Here is a 23480-nt window from a genome sequence, read left to right on the forward strand (position 1 = left end):
TTTGACCTTGATGAAAATAATTTAATCCACAGATTGCAATTTTAACAACAAGAGCAGAAATTTCAGAAGCATTGACTCTTTCACAGTTTCTTACCCATCAGTTGCCATATGTGGAGTTGAGAAATTCTAGTTACAACTGTTCTTACCCTGAGTTTCCTGCTAGCTGCTCTTTCTCTTTATCCTCTTCCTTTCTCACTTGTATTTTGTTCAGTTAATGGGTGCTTATGAAAATAAACTGCGGTCATATGGGTTTTCAATCTAATTGTAATTTTAGTGGAAGAGAAATGTACGTCAGAATCTCCCATTTTCTCATGTCTCAGTGAAGGGAAAACAACATTGTGTTGAGTCTGGTTTTTTTGCTTTTTTTTTTTTTAATCTTTATTGGAGTATAATTGCTTTACAATGGTGTGTTAGTTTCTGCTTTATAACAAAGTGAATCAGTTATACATATGATCCCATATCTCTTCCCTCTTGTGTCTCTCTCCCTCCCACCCTCCCTATCCCAGCCCTCTAGGTGGTCACAAAGCACCGAGCTGATCTCCCTGTGCTATGCGGCTGCTTCCCCCTAGCTATCTATTTTACATATGTCCATGGCACTCTCTCACTTTGTCAGAGCTCACCCTTCCCCCTCCCCATATCCTCAAGTCCATTCTCTAGTAGGTCTGTGTCTTTATTCCTGTCTTACCCCTAGGTTCTTCATGACATTTTGTTTTTCTTAAATTCCATATATATGTGTTAGCATACAGTATTTGTCTTTCTCTTTCTGACTTACTTCACTCTGTATGACAGACTCTAGGCTCATCCACCTCACTACAAATAGCTCAATTTCGTTTCTTTTTATGGCTGAGTAATATTCCATTGTATATATGTGCCACATCTTCTTTATCCATTCATCCGATGATGGGCACTTAGGTTGTTTCCATCACCGGGCTATTGTAAATAGAGCTGCAATGAACATTTTGGTACATGACTCTTTTTGAATTTTGGTTTTCTCAGGGTATATGCCCAGTAGTGGGATTGCTGGGTCATATGGTAGTTCTATTTGTAGTTTTTTTGTTTTGTTTTGTTTTTTTTTGCGGTACACGGGCCTCTCACTGTTGTGGCCTCTCCTGTTGCAGAGCACAGGCTCCAGACGCACAGGCCCAGCAGCCATGGCTCACGGGCCTAGCCGCTCCGCAGCATGTGGGATCTTCCCGGACCGGGGCATGAACCCGTGTCCCCTGCATCGGCAGGTGGACTCTCAACCACTGTGCCACCAGGGAAGCCCTATTTGTAGTTTTTTAAGGAAGCTCCATACTGTTCTCCATAGTGGCTGTACCAATTCACATTCCAACCAGCAGTGCAAGAGTGTTCCCTTTTCTACACACTCTCTCCAGCATTTATTGTGTCTAGATTTTTTGATGATGGCCATTCTGACCAGTGTGAGATGATATCTCACTGTAGTTTTGATTTGCATTTCTCTAATGATTAATGATGTTGAGCATTCTTTCATGTGTTTGTTGGCAGTCTGTATATCTTCTTTGGAGAAATGTCTATTTAGGTCTTCTGCCCATTTTTGGATTGGGTTGTTTGTTTTTTTGTTGTTGAGCTGTATGAGCTGCTTGTAAATTTTGGAGATTAATCCTTTGTCAGTTGCTTCATTTGCAAATATTTTCTCCCATTCTGAGGGTTGTCTTTTGGTCTTGTTTATGGTTTCCTTTGCTGTGCAAAAGCTTTGAAGTTTCATTAGGTCCCATTTGTATATTTTTGTTTTTATTTCCATTTCTCTAGGAGTTGGGTCAAAAAGGATCTTGCTGTGATTTATGTCATAGAGTGTTCTGCCTGTGTTTTCCTCTAAGAGTTTGATGGTTTCTGGCCTTACATTTAGGTCTTGAATCCATTTTTAGCCTATTTTTGTGTATGGTGTTAGGGAGTGATCAAATCTCATACTTTTACGTGTACCTGTCCAGTTTTCCCAGCACCACTTATTGAAGAGGCTGTCCTTTATCCACTGTACATTCCTGCCTCCTTTACCAAAGATAAGGTGGTCATATGTGTGTGGGTTTATCTCTGGACTTTCTATCCTGTTCCATTGATCTATCTTTCTGTTTTTGTGCCAGTACCATACTGTCTTGATTACTGTAGCTTTGTAGTATAGTCTGAAGTCAGGGAGCCTGATTCCTCCAGCTCCGTTTTTCGTTCTCAAGATTGCTTTGGCTATTCGGGGTCTTTTGTGTTTCCATACAAATTGTGAAATTTTTTGTTCTAGTTCTGTGAAAACTGCCAGTGGTAGTTTGATAGGGATTGCATTGAATCTGTAGATTGCTTTGGGTAGTAGAGTCATTTTCACAATATTGATTCTTCCAATCCAAGAACATGGTATATCTCTCCATCTGTTTGTATCATCTTTAATTTCTTTCATCAGTGTCTTATAATTTTCTGCATACAGGTCTTTTGTCTCCTTAGGTAGGTTTATTCCTAGATATTTTATTCTTTTTGTTGCAATGGTAAATGGGAGTGTTTTCTTAATTTCACTTTGAGATTTTTCATCATTAGTGTATAGGAATGCCAGAGATTTCTGTGCATTAATTTTGTATCCTGCTACTTTACCAAATTCATTGACTAGCTCTAGTAGTTTTCTGGTAGCATCTTTAGGATTCTCTATGTATAGTATCATGTCATCTGCAAACAGTGACAGCTTTACTTCTTCTTTTCTGATTTGGATTCCTTTTATTTCCTTTTCTTCTCTGACTGCTGTGGCTAAAACTCCAAAACTATGTTGAATAAGAGTGGTAAGAGTGGGCCACCTTGTCTTGCTCCTGATCGTAGTGGAAATACTTTCAGTTTTTCACCATTGAGGATGATGTTGGCTGTGGGTTTGTCATATATGGCCTTTATTATGTTGAGGAAAGTTCCCTCTATGTTTACTTTCTGGAGGGTTTGTATCGTAAATGGGTGTTGAATTTTGTCGAAAGCTTTCTCTGCATCTATTGAGACGATCATATGGTTTTTCTCCTTCAATTTGTTAATATGGTTTATCACATTGATTGATTTGCGTATATTGAAGAATCCTTGCATTCCTGGAATAAACCCCACTTGATGATGGTGTATGATCCTTTTAATGTGCTGTTGGATTCTGTTTGCTAGTATTTGTTGAGGATTTTTGCCTCTCTGTTCATCAGTGATATTGGCCTGTAGTTTTCTTTCTTTGTGACATCCTTGTCTGGTTTTGGTATCAGGGTGATGGTGGCCTCGTAGAATGAGTTTGGGAGTGTTCCTCCCTCTGCTATATATTAGAAGAGTTTGAGAAGGATAGGTGTTAGCTCTTCTCTAAATGTTTGATAGAATTCGCCTGTGAAGCCATCTGGTCCTGGGCTTTTGTTTGTTGGAAGATTTTTAATCACAGTCTCAATTTCAGTGCTTGTGATTGGTCTGTTTATATTTTCTATTTCTTCCTGATTCAGTCTTGGCAAGTTGTGCATTCCTAAGAGTTTGTCCATTTTATTGGCATAGAGTTGCTTGTAGTAATCTCTCATGATCTTTTGTATTTCTGCAGTGTATGTTGACAGTTTGATTAATATGTGACTTTTTCATTTCTAATTCTATTGATTTGAGTCTTCTCCCTTTTTTTCTTGATGAGTCTGCCTAACAGTGTATCTATTTTGTTTATCTTCTTAAAGAACCACCTTTTAGTTTTATTTATCTTTGTTATAATTTCCTTCATTTCTTTTTCATTTATTTCTGATCTGATCTTTATGATGTCTTTCCTTCTGCTAACTTTGGGTTTTTTTTGTTCTTCTTTCTCTAATTGCTTTAGGTGCAAGTTTAGGTTGTTTATTCGAGATGTTTCCTGTTTCTTAAGGTAGGATTGTATTGCTATAAACTTCCCTCTTAGAACTGCTTTTGCTGCATCCCATAGGTTTTGGGTCGTCGTGTCTACATTGTCATTTGTTTCTAGGTATTTTTTGGTTTCCTCTTTGATTTCTTCAGTGATCACTTTGTTATTAAGTCATGTATTTTTTAGACTCCATGTGTTTGTATTTTTTACAGATCTTTTCCTGTAATTGATATGTAGTCTCATAGCGTTGTGCTCGGAAAAGAAAAAGATACTTGATACAATTTCAGTTCTCTTAAATTTACCAAGGCTTGATTTGTGACCCAAGATATGATCTATCCTGGAGAATATTCCATGAGCACTTGAGAAAAAGGTGTATTCTGTTGTTTTTGGAGGGAATGTCCTATAAATATCAATTAAGTCCATCTTGTTTAATGTATCATTTAAAGCTTTTGTTTCCTTATTTATTTTCATTTTGGATGAGCTGTCCATTGGTGAAAGTGGGGTGTTAAAGTCCCCTACTATGAATGCGTTACTGTCGATTTCTCCTTTTATGGCTGTTAGCATTTGCCTTATGTATTGAGGTGTCCTATGTTGGGTGCATAAATATTTACAATTGTTATATCTTCTTCTTGGATCGATCCCTTGATCATTATGTAGTGTCCTTCTTTGTCTCTTCTAATAGTCATTTTAAAGTCTACTTTGTCTGATATGAGAATTGCTACTCCAGCTTTCTTTTGGTTTCCATTTGCATGGAATATCTTTTTCCATCCCCTCACTTTCAGTTTGTATGTGTCTCTAGGTCTGAAGTGAGTCTCTTGTAGACAGCATATATATGGGTCTTGTTTTTGTATCCATTCAGCCAGTCTGTGTCTTTTGGTGGGAGCATTTAATCCATTTACATTTAAGGTAATTATTGATATGTATGTTCCTATTCCCATTTTCTTAATTGTTTTTCGTTTGTTATTGTAGGTCTTTTCCTTCTCTTGTGTTTCTTGCCTAGAGAATATCCTTTAGCATTTGTTGTAAAGCTGGTTTGGTGGTGCTGAACTCTCTCAGCTTTTGCTTGTCTTTAAAGGTTTTAATTTCTCCATCAAATCTGAATGAGATCCTTGCTGGGTAGAGTAGTCTTGGTTGTACGTTTTTCTCCTTCATCACTTTAAATATGTCCTGCCAGTCCCTTCTGGCTTGCAGAGTTTTTGCTGAAAAATCAGCTGTTAACCTCATGGGGATTCCCTTGTGTGTTATTTGTTGTTTTTCCCTTGCTGCTTTTAATATGTTTTCTTTGTATTTAATTTTTGACAGTTTGATTAATATGTTTTGGCGTGTTTCTCCTTGGATTTATCCTGTATGGGATTCTCTGTGCTTCCTGGACTTGATTAACTTTTTCCTTTCCCATATTAGGGAAGTTTTCAACTATAATCTCTTGAAATATTTTCTCAGTCCCTTTCTTTTTCTCTTCTTCTTCTGGAACCCCTCTAATTCGAATGTTGGTGCATTTAATGTTGTCCCAGCGGTGTCTGAGACTGTCCTCAGTTCTTTTCATTCTTTTCTCTTTATTTTGCTCTGCAGTAGTTATTTCCACTATTTTATCTTCCAGGTCACTTATCCGTTCTTCTACATCAGTTTTTCTGCTATTGATCCCATCTAGAGTATTTTTTATTTCATTTATTGTGTTGTTCATTGTTGCTTGTTTCATCTTTAGTTCTTCTAGGTCCTTGTTAAATGTTTTTTGCATTTTCTCTATTCTATTTCCAAGATTTTGGATCATCTTTACTATCATTATTCTGAATTCTTTTTCAGGTAGACTGCCTATTTCCTCTTCATTTGTTAGGTCTGGTGGGTTTTTATCTTGCTCCTTCATCTGCTGTGTGTTTTTCTGTCTTCTCATTTTGCTTATCTTACTGTGTTTGGGGTCTTCTTTTTGCAGGCTGCAGGTTTATAGTTTCCGTTATTTTTGGTGTCTGTCCCCTGTGGCTAAAGTTGGTTCAGTGGGTTGTGTAGGCTTCCTGGCGGAGGGGACTAGTGCCTGTGTTCTGGTGGATGAGGCTGGATCTTGTGTTTCTGGTGGGCAGGTCCATGTCTGGTGGTGTGTTTTGGGGTGTCTGTGGACTCATTATGATTTTAGGCAGCCTCTCTGCTAATGGCTGGGGTTGTATTCCTGTCTTGCTAGTTGTTTGGCATAGGGTGTCTAGCACTGTAGCTTGCTGGTCGTTGAGTGCAGCTGGGTGTTGGTGTTGAGATTGAGATCTCTGGGAGATTTTCACTGTTTGATATTACGTGGAGCTGGGAGGTCTCTTGTTGACCAGTGTCCTGAAGTTGGCTCTCCCATGTCAGAGGCACAGCATTGACTCCTGGCAGCAGCACCCAGAGACTTTCATCCACACAGCTCAGAATAAAAGTGAGAAAAAGTAGAAAGAAAGAAAGAGGATAAAAGAAAATAAAATAAAGTAAGGTAAAATAAAATAAAGTTATTAAAATAAAAAATAATTTAGGAAAAACAATTTGTTTAAGTATTAAAACAAACAAAAAAACGGACGGATGCATCCCTAGGACAAATGATGAAAGCAAAGCTATACAGACAAAATCTCACACAGAAGCATACACATACACACTCACAAAAAGAGGAAAAGGGGAAAAAAATAATCAATCTTGCTCTCAAAGTCCACCTCCTCAATTTGGGATGATTCGTTGTCTATTCAGGTATTCCACAGATGCAGGGTACATCAAGTTGATTGTGAAGATTTAATCCGCTGCTCCTGAGGCTGCTGGGAGAGATTTCCCTTTCTCTTCTTTGTTCGCACAGCTCCCGGGTTTCAGTTTTGGATTTGGCCCCGCCTCTGCGTGTGGGTCCCCGGAAGGCGTCTCTTCTTCGTTCAGACAGGACGGGGTTAAAGGAGCCGCTGATTCGGAGGCTCCGGCTCACTCAGGCCGGGCGGGCGGGAGGGGCACGGAGTGCGGGGCGGGCTTGCAGCGGCAGAGGACAGTGTGACGTTGCACCAGCCTGAGGCGCGCCGTGCGTGCGTTCTCCAGGGGAAGTTGTTCCCGGATCCTGGGACCCTGGCAGTGGCGGGCTGCACAGGCTCCCCGGAAGGGAGGTGTGGAGAGTGACCTGTGCTCGCGCACAGGCTTCTTGGTGGCGGTAGCAGCAGCCTTAGCGTCTCCTGCCTGTCTCTGGGGTCCGCGCTTTTAGCCACGGCTCGCGCCCATCTCTGGAGCTCCTTTAAGCAGCGCTCTTAAACCCCTCTCCTCGCGCACCAGATAACAAAGAGGGAAGAAAAAGTCTGTTGCCTCTTCGGCAGCTCCAGACTTTTTCCCGGACTCATTCCCGGCTAGCCGTGGTGCCCTAACCCCTTCAGGCTGTGTTCACGCCACCAACCCCAGTCCTCTCCCTGCGCGCTCCGACAGCCCGAAGCCCGAGCCTCAGCTCCCAGCCCTGCCTGCTCTGGCGGGTGAGCAGACAAGCCTCTCGGGCTGGTGAGTGCTGGTCGGCTCTGATCCTCTGTGCGGGAATCTTACCGCTTTGCCCTCCGCACCCCTGTTGCTGTGCTCTCCTCCGTGGCTGTGAAGCTTCCCCACTCTGCCACCCACAGTCTCCGCCCGCGAAGGGGCTTCTGCTGTGTGAAAACCTTTCCTCCTTCACAGCTCCCTCCCACTGGTGCAGGTCCCGTCCCTATCCTTTTGTCTCTGTTTATTCTTTTTTTTCTTTTGCCCTACCCAGGTACGTGGGGAGTTTCTTGCCTTTTGGGAGGTCTGAGGTCTTCTGCCAGCCTTCAGTAGGTGTTCTGTAGTAGTTGTTCCACGTGTAGATGTATTTCTGATGTATCTGTGGGGAGGAGGGTGATCTCCGCGTCTTACTCTTCCGCCATCTTCCCCCTCTCAATCTTTGTTTTTGTTGACTGCCTGTGCTGAGTCTTATGTCCTTACAACCTCCAGTATTCTTTCCTCAGATCTTTATTCCCCCCCCCATTCCACAAGTGTATCTTTTTCTATCTGCAGATTTTCTTCCCTTTGGTGTTGATTCTTTCTTTAGATGGTGACAGTTATTAAAAAAAATTAATTTCACATGTGAGAACATGAGACCCTATAGGATTCTCAGCAAGTGAACATCACATTCTTTTTTTTTTTCCAGATTCTTTTCCATTATAAGTTATTACAAGGTATTGAATTTAGTTCCCTGTGCTACACAGTAGGACCTTGTTCTTTATTTTATATATAGTAGTGTGTATATATTAATCCCAAACTCCTAATTTATCCCTCCCCTTTCCTCTTTTGTAACCATAGGCTTGTTTTCTATGTCTGTGAGTCTATTTCTGTTTTGTAAATAAGTTCATTTGTGTCATATTTTAGATCCCATATGTAAGTGATAGCATATGATATTTGTCTTTCTCTGTCTGACTTAGCTAGTATGATAATCTCCAGGTCCATCCATGTTGCTGCAAATGGCATTATTTCATTCTTTTTTATGGTTGAGTAATATTCCATTGTATATATGTATCACATCTTCTTTATCCATCCCTCTAATGGGCATTTAGGTTGCTTCCATGTTTTGGCTATTGTAAATAGTGCTGCAGTGAACGTTGGGGGGTGTGTATCTTTTCGAATTAGAGCTTTCATCTTTTCTGGATATGTGCCCAGGAGTGGGATTGCAGGATCATATAGTAGTTCTATTTTTAGTTTTTTAAGGAACCTCCATACTGTTCTCCATAGTGGCTGCACCAATTTACATTCCCACCAACCTTGTAGGAGGGTTTCCTTTTCTCCATACCCTCTCCAGCGTTTATTATTTGTAGACTTTTTGAGATGACTGTCTGACCAGTGTGAGGTGGTACCTAAACATCACATTCTTATAATATCTGCCCACAGCTAGAAAATAAACTCAGGAAGTATTTTAATGGAGTTAAAGGTATATTTGGTTCATAGAAATATTTCTACTACATGCCTTAGATAATCATCATCCTATTAGCTTAATGGAAAATAATATTGAGGACTGTTTAGTTCTTGAACTTTATCTGTTTTTGTCTTTTGTGTGTGTATGTGTTAGCCACAAAATAAGCAATAGATAATGAATGCATGGCTCATCCTAATGCAAAGCAGCTCAACTCTATTAATATACTAATTGACATGTACCTAATTAGCAAGGTCATCTTATTGATAATGTGGTGTGCATAATTTATGTAGAGAGACAGAGAAAATAGTGGTACTAATTTTAGTGCTACTCTACCTGAATGTGGTTTGTCAAAAAGACTATATTTTCTCTTACCCTGTTCAAAGTATTCCTCATCAAAATCTACAAATATGGTCATTTTTAGTATGCTTGAGATATGTAAACTATGCTAAGTTATGTCAGTAAGATATTGATATATGTGATAAGGAAAGAGTCTATTTGAGGGAAATCATCAGATTAAGCACTGTAATTCTCTAATTTCTTTGCCTTCCACTTGTGTTTATGACTGTTCCATGTTGTAGAGTGTAGTTGCTAGTCATTTGGCCAGTGTTTAATAACTAAGGCTGTACAATCCTAAGGACAGCAAGGGCCCTGGGAGACTGTGTGCATGAATAAACGTGCAGAGTCTGGATACCATTCAGGCTCAGTAAGATTATAATTCACCTCCTTTGTTTCATGGGCCATGTCCCTCAGTCTGGGTTCAGAGCACACCTTGGAATGAGAATGAGACTCTGGGCACATTTGGATCTTTATCTAGGCTGGTCTATTCCAACAGGTACCAGATGACATGGGGTGGTCATTTGGGGGGTGGGGTATGGATGTTTGGTGAAGGAGTGGGAGTAGTGGGAGCATTTTAGATGTGGTACAAAAGGTAGTACTGGGAGAAAAGGGTAAGATATTAAATAATTGGAGGTTTACTCCATCATGACCCCCTAACTTGTAGCTTCGTCGGTCCTGGATTAACCCTTTCTGATGATAGGCTTCCTGTTTTTTACCTCCCTTTACTTTTCCATTATTTATAAATCTGGCTAGGGGGATGGCTGTTCTTGTTTCTGAAACTTTTATTTCTTTATGATGTTCTTTTGAATTCTTTTTCCATTATGATTCCTTTCTCCCAAATAGGTTTTGACTGGTTTCATAATTCTATTCAAAGTAACTTTAAAACCCAATTTTCCTGCTTTGGAATTGGTCTTTTCCCTTTATTTTCTTCGACTCTGAAAGCTGTCACTTAATGTGTTTCATATGTATGCTTTTTAGATGAATGCCTTCAACGAATGTCTCCCTTTTATCAGGAATGAGTTACAAAGATAGTTTTATTTATCCATAGGTGTCTTGATCTCTGGCAAAGCTATTCTGCTTGAATCATGCACCTAGAAAATAATTTTCCTCTCTGTCCTCTTCATACTAGTCAGATAGACATGAAGTAGTGAGATGATTGAATTCTTGGGAGAATATGGGATCCAGAAACAGGCAGTTATCTGAGCAAGATGCACAGCTCTGATCTGAAATGGCAAAAGAGTCCCGAGAGTGGAACTTTATTAGACCTTTCTTACTTAGGAGCTGTGCCTGCTCTGGTTGAATTCACTCTTTTGCTCTGCCTTTTATTATGGGTGTAAACGGACAGCATTATAAGATCTTTTATGAGTGGTGTTTTCTTTGCAGCAGTTCTCACATTTCTGTTTTCTTTGTTAAAAACTTGTAGGAACCACAGGAAATGTGTTATCTTTCAGTGAAACAAGAGCACATCAGGTGGTTCAGCAGAAATCTGAGCAGTTCATGACTTATAATCAGAAGCAGCTCACGAGGATTTATCCCTCTGCCTACCGCATCGATTCCAGTAATTTCAACCCTCTGCCCTACTGGAACGCAGGTTGCCAGCTAGGTGTGTATGCCTCGGGGAGGAGCGGTTCTCCGTGTGTCTTGACTCTATGCTGCTGTCTTGCCTAATTCTCTTAAACTTTGAACTTGCACAGTGGCATTGAACTACCAGTCTGAAGGGCGAATGATGCAGTTAAATCGAGCCAAATTCAAGACAAATGGCAATTGCGGCTATGTCCTCAAACCCCAGCAGATGTGCAAAGGTGTGTGTTAATTTCATAGTCATAGCCTCTATTGAAGGAGCTCTGTGGAAAGTGTGATGCCTCTGTTTTGCAACATGATTTTTAAAAAAGAGGTAAATTCGGTATTGAAATGTAAATAAAGAACTCTTGTCACAACTGTTTAATATTTGGGTAGCATGATGTTTACAATGTTCCTTGTGATGTTATGCACTTAAACAGGGACATGGATAATAGCATGGATTGTCACCTGAAATCCGGTGGTCCAGCGTTATATTCACTAGGCATTATTTGTAAACTGAATGCTTTCAGAAACTCTCTAAGGGAGTATGGGTCTGAGACCTGCTGGCAAAATTGTAATAACACCTGAAACCATTTTATCAAGCCCTTTTAGTCAGTTTATTCCAATTACAAAACAGTGCTAACAACAACAACAACAAAAGGTAATGCAATGTTATATCAAAAACACTTCCTTTTGGTTCTGCTTATCAAAATTCTTTTTAAATTTTCCAAGTTGGATTTTTAACAGTTCAGGTACAAAACTGTTGACAGATGTGTCTTCAGAATTTTGTGCTTTGCGTGTTTTCTTGCTATGCTGTTTACTTAATTTCAGGTCTTCTTTCTGTTTATTATATTCACTCTATACCTGCAATAGTTTAGGATAGAAAATTATGTGAATCTGACAGCTGCTCCCCTTCTCTATACTATGGACATTCAAATAAAATGTTCCTCTTACCCCCTGCCTTGGTTGATAATTGCATCGCAGACGCTTGTTTTAAATTGGTCCATTCTTCTGGCCTTTGGGAGCATAGATTCTAACAAAAAAACACAGCTATGGAAATGCCAGCTGGCATTGCCTTCAGGCAAAAGCCACGCTGATAGTTAGGTGATAATTTCTTTGTTTTAAGAAACACTATAGTAATCCAGCATTTATTGTTTCTTTGTTCTACAAGCTTAAGGTATGTGGGGGTATGTGGGTATCTAGGTTTCCATGCTACCAAACCTAGATTTTTAACCTCAGCTTTACCTGGCTTAGGTACTTTCAACCCTTTCTCTGGTGATCCACTTCCTGCCAACCCTAAGAAGCAGTTCATCCTGAAAGTAATTAGTGGACAACAACTCCCCAAACCTCCAGATTCCATGTTTGGAGACCGAGGCGAGGTAAGCTGTATACGACCAAGTGGTTAATTATGTGATTTATTTTATTGTGTTTACATTTCATCTGAAATGTCTTAAGGGCTGTGTGTGTGTGTGTGTGTGTGTGTAAATGAGCACTGACCTCAGCTCATAGATATTAACTGACTTATTGGCAAAGCACACGCAATTCTTTCTGGAGTGCAGTGCATCATCTATTTTGGAGGCACGAGTGCAATACAGTTCAATTCATGATTCGAGACTGACACGGGCAATGCTAAACTGAGATGCAAGGAGCAGTTTTGTTATTAATAGACACATTGCCTAGGAGAGCATCTTAACCTTCCATCCGCCTTTCTCATCCACTGTGACCCTCATCTCTGCTGCACATCAGCCACCTGCTCCCTGGCCACAGACTGGCTCTTGCCTTGATGCATTTCTGTTGCGTGATTTTAAAATGTCTCCCTCTGTGACCACAGCCTCCGCTCTTTCCAGAGCTTTCATTCCGTTATTCCCATTCCACCTGCTCTTGGCCTCCTTGGCCTCCATTTTCTCCCTACCTGTCAGCCCCTCCTCTGTTCATGTCCCTCCTCTCAGGAGTGGTCCATCACTTCAGGCTCTTTGCCACTCCCACCTGTTAAACTATCCTTTCTGGATCTTGAATGTCGATGGTGAAACCATGCAGCTCTGCAGTGGTCCCACCATCAACTCTGTCTCAAATCTCCACTGACCCACACGTAGTGCTGCACTGCCATCCCAACTCCACCTGATCAGTCCTCTATCCTATTCTCCACAGTGGCTATTTTCAACCTCGTCTCTCCTCAAACATTTATTCTCATCACTTTCTCCAGTAGATGGCGCCATGTCCTCCTTCTCAGAAAGTAGGAGCTTCAGATGGGACCATGTCTTTCATCTGCATTGCCTTCAGCCTAATCCAAGCCACCATCATCTCTTGGCAGTTCTGCTGCAGTAGCCTCCCAGCTCACTGGCCTCCCTGCTTCCAGTTCTGTTCTCTCAGCAGCAAGAATAGTTATTTTGGTAGTATCAGAAAGTTTATCCTTACTTCCTCTTCTTTCCATTTTTCTTTATTGTCTGCAAAAAGGAAGACTCACTTCCTATATTTTCCCCCAAACTTTTTATTTTGAAATATTTCAAACCTCAGGAAAGTTGCAATAAGAATAAAATGAACACAGGATCTCCAGCACCTAGATTCACCAATTAACTCATTAAATTTTGTTACTTTTGCTTTATCTTCCTTTCATGTGTAAATGTGTGCATAAATATACATATACACATACATATATACTTATCCACATGAAAGGGAGAAATAAAGCAAATATAACAAAATTTAATTATATATATGTGTGTATATATATGCATTTTCTTTTCTTTGGAGAGTCATTTGAGAGTAAGTTAACATCATGACCCCTCCTGTATAGCCACAATACAGTCGTTACACCCATGACATTTAATATTGGTACAATAATATATTGTTTTCTATTTTATTTTATTTTTTTAGACCATCAGAACTTTATTCATTTTTTAAAATTTTATTTAAAAAAATTTTATACAATTTTTACAGGTTACTTTCCATTTACAGTTATTACAAAATATTGGCTGTATTTCCCACGTTGTACAATACATCCTTGAGCCTATCTTATACCCAATAGTTTGTTGGTACAAGAATGTTACCTAATATAAAATCTATATTCAATTTTCCCCCATTGTCCCCAAATTGTTCTTACATCTTCTTTTTTTCTTTTTAGATTCAGAATCCAATTAAGAGTCACACATAGCTTATAGTTGTCATTTCTCTTTGGTCTTTTAAAATATAAAACAGTTCTCCAGCTTTTGTTTTCATTATATTGATATTTTTAAAAATGTCCAAGCCAGCTGTGTCCAGAGTGTCCTTCGGTTGGGATTACCTGATTGTTCATGATTAGAATCAGACTAAACATATTTGGCAGGAATACTACATGGGCAATGTGTATCCTTCTCAGTGTATCATATCCGGGGCCATATTATGTCAGTTTATCCCAGGATTGATAATGTTACTTGGATAAGGAGCTTTCTTCCAGGTGTTTTTCACTGCATCGGTATTTCTTTATCTTTGTAATACATAGTCTTTGGGGTTAGAGTAATCATTTAAATGTATGAGGATTATCTTCTTTTATAATTAAAATAAAATCCAACCTCCTTATTGTGGTTTATGAGGTTCTCTGTCAGGAGATTTTAACTCTTTTTTGAGCCATAGAACCCATTGGCATCTGATGAGGCCTTTGGACCCCTTCTCAGAATAATGTGTTTGCGTAAAATAAAATAGATAAAGGTACACAGGACAAATCATATTGAAATTCACTTATCAGTATATTAAAAACAAACTGTGACATACAAATATGTATGCAATAAATAGCAGGTTCTAGAAGGGGGTTGAATAACTATTAGAATTTTGAAATTGTGATAAGTATGGGTGATACACGGAGATTTCTGCAGCAACTATGCTGTGACTTGAAAACATCTGTGATTTCTGCCAGGCACAAAATTACAGTACTAATACTCTACTATTTGTGCTTTAGTCAGAGGCTAATGAAAATATAGTTTCTCCCCCCTCTAGTCCCCCTGAATTCTCAACCTGTGATCTCTCACATTGTTCATATCTCTGAGAATGAAAGAATAATTTTTCTTGCTCCTAATCAGAAAATTGATTGTCATCTTTAATTTTCACCTTTTCTTTGCTCTCCACATCTACTCAGTTAGCATCTCTTGGACATTCTACCTCCCAAATCTCTCCCTAATCTTGCTACCACTATCAAGTTCCATTCTCCCAGCATGTCACGTGGATTACAGCATGATGAAGTGTACACTGTTATCTTAGGTTTACAGATGAGGAAACTGAAGCACAGACAGTTACACGACTTGCCAAAGTCCAGCACAGGAACCAAGTGTCGAAGCAAGAAGTTGTTCTTCAAGCCTGTGGCTTCTTAAATTCCTTAATTTAGACTTAAATTAATCCTCTTAAATTCCTTAAAATTAAGGAATTTTATTTTCCTTAGTCATATTTATTAGCTGTCCCCAAATCCAGGACTCCCAATGGTACAGTTTTACCACAGTGTTCTATTCTAAGGAAAAACTTTTAGCATCAAAGAATTAATGGAAAACTAGTAAACTTTAGCTGTGATTTATTTAGTGAACAAAAAGCGTGTCTATCCACCTAACTGTCTCAAAATGTTTTTCTATCATACCTCTAGCTCATATTCCATGAAGCTCCCTCCAAAACTGTATTCTCCTTAGTCTCCAAGCTCCTAAAAATATGTTTTCCCAGACTTCATAATTCTCTCCTTTCTGGGTTCCTTAGGATTTTATTCCTTCTTTGCTACTTATCCAGTACTGGCACTACAAAGGAGAGCTTACAGATGACAAACAAAGGGGGATCCCTCTCCCAGAGGGCAGGGGATATGGGGGAGGTAAAGGTGAGGAAGAGGGGAACTAAACACTCATCTTTTTCTTTTGATTACCTTTTCATCTTTTTATTTTTAAATACTTCTAAATTTACATCATAGTACACAATTGATTTAACTACCTTAAAGTGCACCAATCAAATGTGGATAACTTGATTAATTATTGTGTAAGCAGATCAAGGTAGAACATATCCAGAACCCCCAGAAGGCTTCCGTCCACCCTCCCAGTCAATATCTACTCCCAGCCCTCCCCTCCCCCCATCAAATACCAGTCCCTGTCAAAACAGATTAATTTAGTCTGTGCTCAAACTTTATGTAAATGGACTCTGACGGTATACACTCTTTCGTGTCTGGCTTGTTCCACATTATGGCTGTGTAGCACAACTTTGTTATTTTTTCATTGCTGTGTAGTATTCATTAGATGAATATTCTGCAGTTTATCCATCTTACTCATAATGGACATTGAGGTTGCTTCCAATGTGTGACTATTATGAATTCACCTGCTCTGAGCATTTCTGCATAGATAGACACTCTCATTTCTGTTGGGTATATACCTCCAACTGGAGTTGAAGGTTCATTGGGTTAAGTTTTTGTAGCATTAGTAGATATTGGCAAATAACAATGTAATCTTTTTTTTATTCCTGCTTCATTGTTGACTCTGTTGAATCTGGTACAATTTCTCTTTCTTAGTAAGCACCTAAATAAATGGGTTGCTGTTGATATGTGATATTTTGGCCAATATTCTTAAATTAACATGTGTAGAAATTTATCAGTTGTAGTAATACTTTCTTTATCTATATAGATCATTGATCCTTTTGTAGAAGTTGAAATTATCGGATTGCCAGTAGATTGTTGTAAAGATCAGACTCGTGTGGTAGATGACAATGGTAAGATTATAATAATCTGTGTTCACTTTTAATAAGGATGCTCTAGAAATAGAGTTTGCACTGAAAAAGAGAATTTGTCTACATGGAAGAGAAACAAATTTCTAAAATCTGTAACTGCCATCTGAGTTTTGTTAAGATTTTTCAACACATAAAACTAAGTAAATATGGTATTGATGCATGGTATATTTTGATGGATGTTGTAATCTAGGCTCTCAAGACTTGTGCTTTTGAAGCAAATGTTTTTTTCTAGTGAAATGAATGATATTTTAAAGATCTGGGTTAAAACTTCATGTAGGAAAATGACTCGTTATATTTTTATATTGTTTTCATGACATGAGTTGCTTCAAAGTTCTCATTTGTGAAGCCCACGTCCCAATGATTTCTCATTTTTTTCTGGAGCATGTACAACTGTAAAGGCAAGTGCAGCGTGCTCTGGCAAGTTCACTTCTTGAATATGTACTTGTGGTGCGTGGGCAGCGTTCTTCTTCTGTTTTGGCCATCATGTAAAGAAAACTTTCTTTACTCAAGCCTCATGTCTTTTTCTTAGTAATCTTCTAAGGTTGCATTTATTCATACATATGACAGACATTATTGCATGCCTGTTTTTCTCAATCTCTAGTCCTTAATAGTGTAAAAAATCTAAACCCCAATCCTCAAAATGCTTGGGAAGTTAGAGGTTCCTAGAGAGACCTTAAGAGGAGTTTAAGGAAAGGAATTTGAGGGTTCAAGAGTAGCACAAACCTGTTACTTAGGAAATAACATGCTTAAAATAAGCAAACTTCCCATACTGCATTTTCCTACCAATGCTCAATATATTATTTTTGGTCTCAGAAATAATTGAGATGTCATCACTAAGTCAACAAAAAGTATCCCTTCTCTTGTTCAGGAGGGACGTCTCAATGATTTTCAGTCCATAATTATTTCATTAGCTAAGGCATTAGGGTTAAGTGGCTGATGCCTTCTGAATGCATACATTTAATAACATGAATTTTCATTTTTAGAAAAGAAAAACAAACTTACAGAGTGCTTGAATTTTTATCAGTTTAATTATTTTATCTGAGAGAATTTTACCAAGAAATAAACGTGGTTTTGCCTTTTAGAATTTGAGTTGAATTATATGCCTTTCTATTTATTTTCAGTAGCTATGAAAATATGTCATCTTTCATGTATTAAGGTCTTGCTTCATGAGAAGCCACTGGAAATCAGCAGTGCCTCGTCTCCTTTGGCTCTGTCACTAGGTGCATGATGTTAGGCATGTTATTTTCTCTGAACATCAGTTTTCTCAACTATAAAATGAGCATTATATTTCCTATGTTGAAAAGTGAGCATGGGTTACTTGTGTAATTTTTAAGTGTTATATATTTTTGAAAGTCAGTAATACATATTTTTTCTTAATTAGAAAAAAACCTCTGCCCTGCCACCCTTAGAGGATTACCATAAGAATTAAATAGGATGGTATATGTACCATAGCATTGAAACCTTACAAAATGCTTGCTGGTGATGCTTACAGCAGCAGAATCTTTGCTGGGTGAGAAGCATCATTCTACTGGGGTGGGATGGGGGTGGAGGAGAGGAGTCATTCTTTATTGCTTTTGCTAAAACATTATTCTTAGATCGCTACTGTAGATACTTTTTGAGCTTATTGAAACATTCTAGATATTGTCTAAAAGAGCTTTCTCTACAATGCAATGTGGCATCAAAGATTATTAGAATTGATGTAATAATTTACAGGCAATTTCTTACCAATTATTTTCTAGCAATGGGGTAAATTCCAAGGCTTTATTTCACTAAGGCATCCCGGGGTGGCTCAGTTGTCTTCACGAGTTTAATAACCATGGCAAGCAATTTTCACTGTCTGCTTTGCAGATGTTGCTGCTAAATCATTTTTAGCCAACCCCTTTGCTTTTCTAATTTGTCTTTTCCTGTTTCTCTGAGGATTTAATCCTGTGTGGGAAGAAACCCTCACATTTACAGTACACATGCCAGAAATAGCTTTGGTTCGGTTCCTTGTGTGGGATCACGATCCGATTGGACGAGATTTTGTTGGGCAAAGAACTGTCACCTTTAGCAGCTTAGTGCCTGGTAAGTCTGGCTGGCCTTTTCTCTCTAGACTGACCATTCCTTTTCTTTGGAAGATTTAATATATGATATGTGACATACATGATACATGGCATATATGATATATAAAATGTGTTATATGATAATGTGAGTGTTAACATAAAGAACTATAGTAAAGTCAGGTATTTAATTCTGTTGCACCCGTGGGAAAGCCAAACACAAGTTCAACTCAAAGGAAACTACTTTCTCTACTTTTATCAGGCTACCGGCATGTCTATTTGGAAGGACTGACAGAAGCATCCATTTTTGTCCACATAACAATCAATGAAATCTATGGAAAGGTAAGAAAGATCACAGGGCTTAAAGCCACATGCAACAGTAATATGGTCCTTAATAAAGTTTTCTAATTCATTTCATAAAAGGGAACGTGTATCTTGACAAGCTGTTTTTTCAACAGAAAACTCTAGCGAAGCCCAGCCCACACTGTGCTCAGTGTGCTCTCCTGCCCACAGGTCTCCATCCGTGTGCGCTCCTTCCTCTTTTTAGGGGTGTGTACTCCTTCCCTCCACCTAGGGGCCCTCTCTGGGCTTAAAAGAATTGAGAAAACTATTACTCTCTAGGGCAATCATTTGTTTGACTAAAACAGGAAAGATAGACTTACATATTTGAATTTTATTATAATCCTTAAAAAGACCCAGCTGACTGCAGTGGGAAATGTAGTCTCAGATGTTTGAATTACCTGTACTAACTGGGCTATGATCCCAGCCAGTTCTAGGCAGGATGCATTCATTCAGTGCCATTGTATTCAACTGGAAACCTGAAAATCATGAATGAATTAAAAGCCACCCACAGGACTTAAAAGGAAGGGACCATAAAAGTGTATTCTAGCTCTTTGCTGATGCCAATTTCTTCATTGCAGAGCTCACTTGAGATTTACAAATCAATAGGCTGTCCTCTGGTAATGCCAAGTAATTGGGGACTTGGCCACTGGAATCAATTTTCAGGACTAGATGTGATTTGGAGGGACTGTAGCATTGACCAGGGCCCGGGAATGTCCAGTGCTCTTTATCAGAAGGTCTGCATTGCCTGGAGCTCCTCCTCCAGAGGTATATACATTCTCTGTGCTTCCGTTTCCTTATTTGTACATGTGGGGTAAAAATAGTACCTACTTCATAAACAAATACTTTATTTTTAAAAAGCTGCCTGGCACATAGTAAATGCTCAAAAATGTTGGCTAATATTAATATTATTAGAGACTATAATCCAACTGGCAGGTAGTGGACCAGTTTGGCCTGAAATAGGAGGTATGTGTTTATTCTCACATCCATCAGTTGGGAGGGGTGAGGTGCTAAGGATCCTAATTTCTAAGAGTGATAAAGTTTTACGACTTTCTGTGTTTAGTCCTGGGTTTCTATTTGTGCTTGTTGGGCTCTCTCCTCTGGCCTAAACATACACAAATGTAAATGATCGAAAAATGATTCTTGAATTTCTAGGAATCCCAGGTGAACAAAGCAGCATCTCTAGCACTTAACATGCTTGAGGGAAATAATAAAAATCAGTTTGTTAAAAACTTGAGCCAAGAAGGTGTTCTGTAGGACTTGTGTTCTCTTTCCTTAAATAAATGTCCATGTGTAAGTCATTAATTACTTTCAAGGGGTGTTTGGGTTGATATGCGTAAACCGCAACATGATGGTGGCGAACTGAGTGATGAATGAACTTGTGACTAAAAATCCAAAGTGGGAGAAAGGGTTTATAGAGCATATGTGTTCTATCTCCTTCTGTTTTTCCTTGTGCAGCCTTCTTGAATGAGCCCAAAATGTGTTTTGTTGTGCTTTTTTCCCCCTTGCAGTGGAGCCCTTTAATACTCAACCCCAGTTACACTATATTGCACTTTCTAGGAGCTACAAAGGTAGTTTCTCAGCATGGTGCTTGGTTCTTGCTGGCGCGTTTCTCTTTCAGTGGTCACGGCGGCATGCTCGCTCACATCGCTCCATCTTCCTGCTTACCACTTTAAAACATGCATCCGTTGCTTTAAGGTGGCTCAAGTTCATTACAGTCTTTTCACTGTGGAAACTCTTCCTACCACCTTGTCATCTTCGGGCAGAAAACTTGTGGGAAAGCTTGGTTGTGAAAATGGGAGGCTGCCTTCCTGCCGAAGTCGGGTTGATAAAAAGTGCATGACGTTGTGCAAACATGCTGTGAGCTGCTGTTTTCTTGGTTTGAATATTCTTCAGTGGCTGTGAGATTTCGTTTTGTATCCATTTTTCGTGGAGCTGTCATTTAAAAGGCAAGCAGTTGACACAGTGGTATTTGCTTAACTTGTGCTTGGTCCTTTTGTGTCTTCAGAACAGACAGCTCCAAGGTCTGAAGGGGCTGTTCAATAAGAATCCCAGGCACAGCTCTTCAGAAAACAGTTCCCATTATGTTCGGAAGCGATCGATTGGAGATAGGATTCTGCGACGCACAGCCAGTGCTCCAGCCAAAGGCAGAAAAAAGAGCAAAATGGGCTTCCAAGAAATGGTAGAGGTAAAGGATTCTGTGTCTGAGGCTGCAAGAGGACAAGATGGGGTCCTGAGAAGGACCGCACGGAGTTTGCAAGCACGCCCCGTCTCCATGCCTGTTGACAGAAGTCTTCTGGGGGCTCTGTCGCTGCCTATATCCGAAACTGCAAAAGACACAGAAGGAAAAGAAAACTCTCTGGGTAAGATGCTTTAAGTTTCTCTAAGAATACACCCCTTTAAGGTCCATTTTGGTCCCTAATTACCATTATTACATGGATGACATTTTGTAGTCAAAGTAAAATACACTGAAAAATAAATCATTACAGTACATTACAGTGTTACCTTTTAGACCATATTTTAAACTTTGGAGAGTGGGTGGTAAAAGAGCTATCTCCTAGTCACCTAAAGCCTCAAAATAACATTGACATCTGAAATTGACAGTGAGGGATCAGATGTGATGGAATGGAGCCTACGGGTCTATGAGGCACAACAGAGGGAGATGAAACCTGCAAAATATTAGCAGAGATCATGGTTTTCTAAGTGGGCACAGTATTTACTGGTTTTCTGAGGAGGAATAGAATTAAATGGACTTTTCCGAGGTTGAATTTAGTTATATTTCTTTCCCACCATATAACATGTTTTCTACAATTGGAAATGTTTATGGAGAAAGAGGAAAAGCCAGATGTTAAAAGTAATCCACCTTCTTCACTTGAGAAATCTTTGCTTCCACAAGAGGTAGCTTATTAGCTGTTTTCCCGTGGCCTCGTTTCCCTGACCCCTGGATGTTGGAAGGGAAGGAAGCAGCATGTCTGCAGCTCCTGTCCATTCATAGAGTCCTCAGGCATAGGAAGCAGGCATTACCCACCTTTTCCCCTAATTTGAGCATAATGCTTCACTCATATCAAGAACGTGATAAAGAGTGATATCTGTTTACAGTGTACCAAAGAGCTCTTGCCTTGTGTCTGTGACTCTTCCCCCACCCTATTTTAGATAATTTAAGCACCCAAACTGTGTCCATGTGAGGTCTCTGCAACAAATGTTTTAATTAAATCAAAATCACTTCAGACAGGAGAATGTGATACCTCTTTCTTTTAGCAAAAGTCTTTCATCATGCAATCTAATTTCAATGATCTATTTTCTCACAAACACCACTTTGCTTGTTTTGATTTTTATTGTAAGATATTGTAGGGAGACAAACCAATTTTTGAAGGGTTTATTTGAAGGAGAAAAAGGCAGTTAACAAGTTTGAAATTTTGCTAAGGGCAGTATCAGAGAAGAGATGAAATATATGCTTTAAAATTTATTTCAAAACTCCATTTTGGGGGAAAGTAAACTACATGTAAATATAAATAACTCCATTTTGGGGGGAAAATAAAGCAAAAGAAATTAGTAATAATTAATCCTGTAATGCCACAATTCAGATGTTACTACCATTAAGGTGAGTTAGAAAGCAACAGTTATGTTTCTTTCCTCCCTTTAAAAAACAGGAAATTTATATAAGTTATTCATATATATATAGCATAATATATTTAATAATACTTAAGTATAAAACTTATAAATATGGAGTAGTACATAACCATGCAATGATTCAAGTTATCATGTAGAAGAAAAATTAAGTGGAAAAAATTCAGAATAAAAAATTGTGTATGTAATTCTATCCCTCTACAAAAGCTTACAGTGGCTATCTGAGTGGTAACATCATATAATCTTTATTTTTTTCCTTATAATTTTTGGGTTTATCAAATTTTTATGATGATTTTTTTTAGTTAGGAAAATATTTAATAAAAAGTTAAACATATTTTCTTGATTCTCATAACTGAAAGCATAAAATCCGTTAAAATAATGTGATTAAGAACACTTGAACACCTAATATCAATATTGTCTTAGCACTATTCTAAACAGGATGGGGTACCCCAAATTACTTTGAATTGTGTATTTTTATAGTTTTCCTTACTGTGCCTGATATCTGCCTCTTTTAGGGGAGAATGCAATATGAAATTTACGTATTAAAACCAAAAAATAGGATCAATGGAAAATTAGATATTAGCAATGGTATAAAATTGGTGACCAAGTCTTTATTTTTACATTTTAAAGTCAACAGATACTGATATTTTAATGCATCTATTGCACCCTCCAATTTGTTTTAGAAATTAATTGGTTAAAATCAGTATTTTGACAAAATGTTTTTCAAAATGATTTGTGTGGGGTTTTTTTTTTCTAACACATGTATAACTTTGAAAGCTTACAGTATCTTGCTTACAGGTACCACAATACTTTGTTTAACAGAGCTGTCTTGTTCTGTTTCTATTGCCATGCTTCTGTGTAGTACAAATCTGAATAGGAAACAACTTAAGGTAATCTTCACCGTAAAAGTATGGTAACTCATTGACATTTTTTTTTTACAATGAATATTACATCCTTAGCTGATGTAATAGCTATTCAAAGGGAAGTTTCAGTGAAATTTTACCATTTATCCATCACACAGACACTTTGTTGCAAATCTATGCAATCCATAATTATATTGTCACGATGTAACAGATTTACATTTTCCATTTGTCTGTCTGAAGACAAACATGAGTGTTTGCAGGTCCTACATAAAGTGGTACCTGTCACTTAAAATATT

At 38.6% G+C, this 23480-nt stretch overlaps 1 protein-coding gene across 3 annotated transcripts in view; it reads left to right on the plus strand.

The window, feature by feature from the left end:
* The window catches only part of PLCH1 (phospholipase C eta 1), a 240388-nt gene that overhangs the window by 214176 nt on the left and 2732 nt on the right, over positions 1-23480 (plus strand). For 2 of the 3 annotated variants that reach the window (XM_060298491.1, XM_060298490.1), the window contains 8 exons: positions 10465-10644; positions 10736-10843; positions 11856-11980; positions 16214-16298; positions 18234-18380; positions 18618-18697; positions 20206-20265; positions 20703-21057. In XM_060298491.1, coding sequence (XP_060154474.1) covers positions 10465-10644; positions 10736-10843; positions 11856-11980; positions 16214-16298; positions 18234-18380; positions 18618-18697; positions 20206-20265; positions 20703-21057 — 1140 coding nt within the window. The remainder of the gene's footprint in view (positions 1-10464; positions 10645-10735; positions 10844-11855; positions 11981-16213; positions 16299-18233; positions 18381-18617; positions 18698-20205; positions 20266-20702; positions 21058-23480) is intronic. The other variant, XM_070045495.1, reaches the window with a different exon arrangement.

The sequence above is a fragment of the Globicephala melas genome, chromosome 4 (assembly GCF_963455315.2).
Source record: "Globicephala melas chromosome 4, mGloMel1.2, whole genome shotgun sequence".
Classification (NCBI taxonomy): Eukaryota; Metazoa; Chordata; class Mammalia; order Artiodactyla; family Delphinidae; genus Globicephala; species Globicephala melas.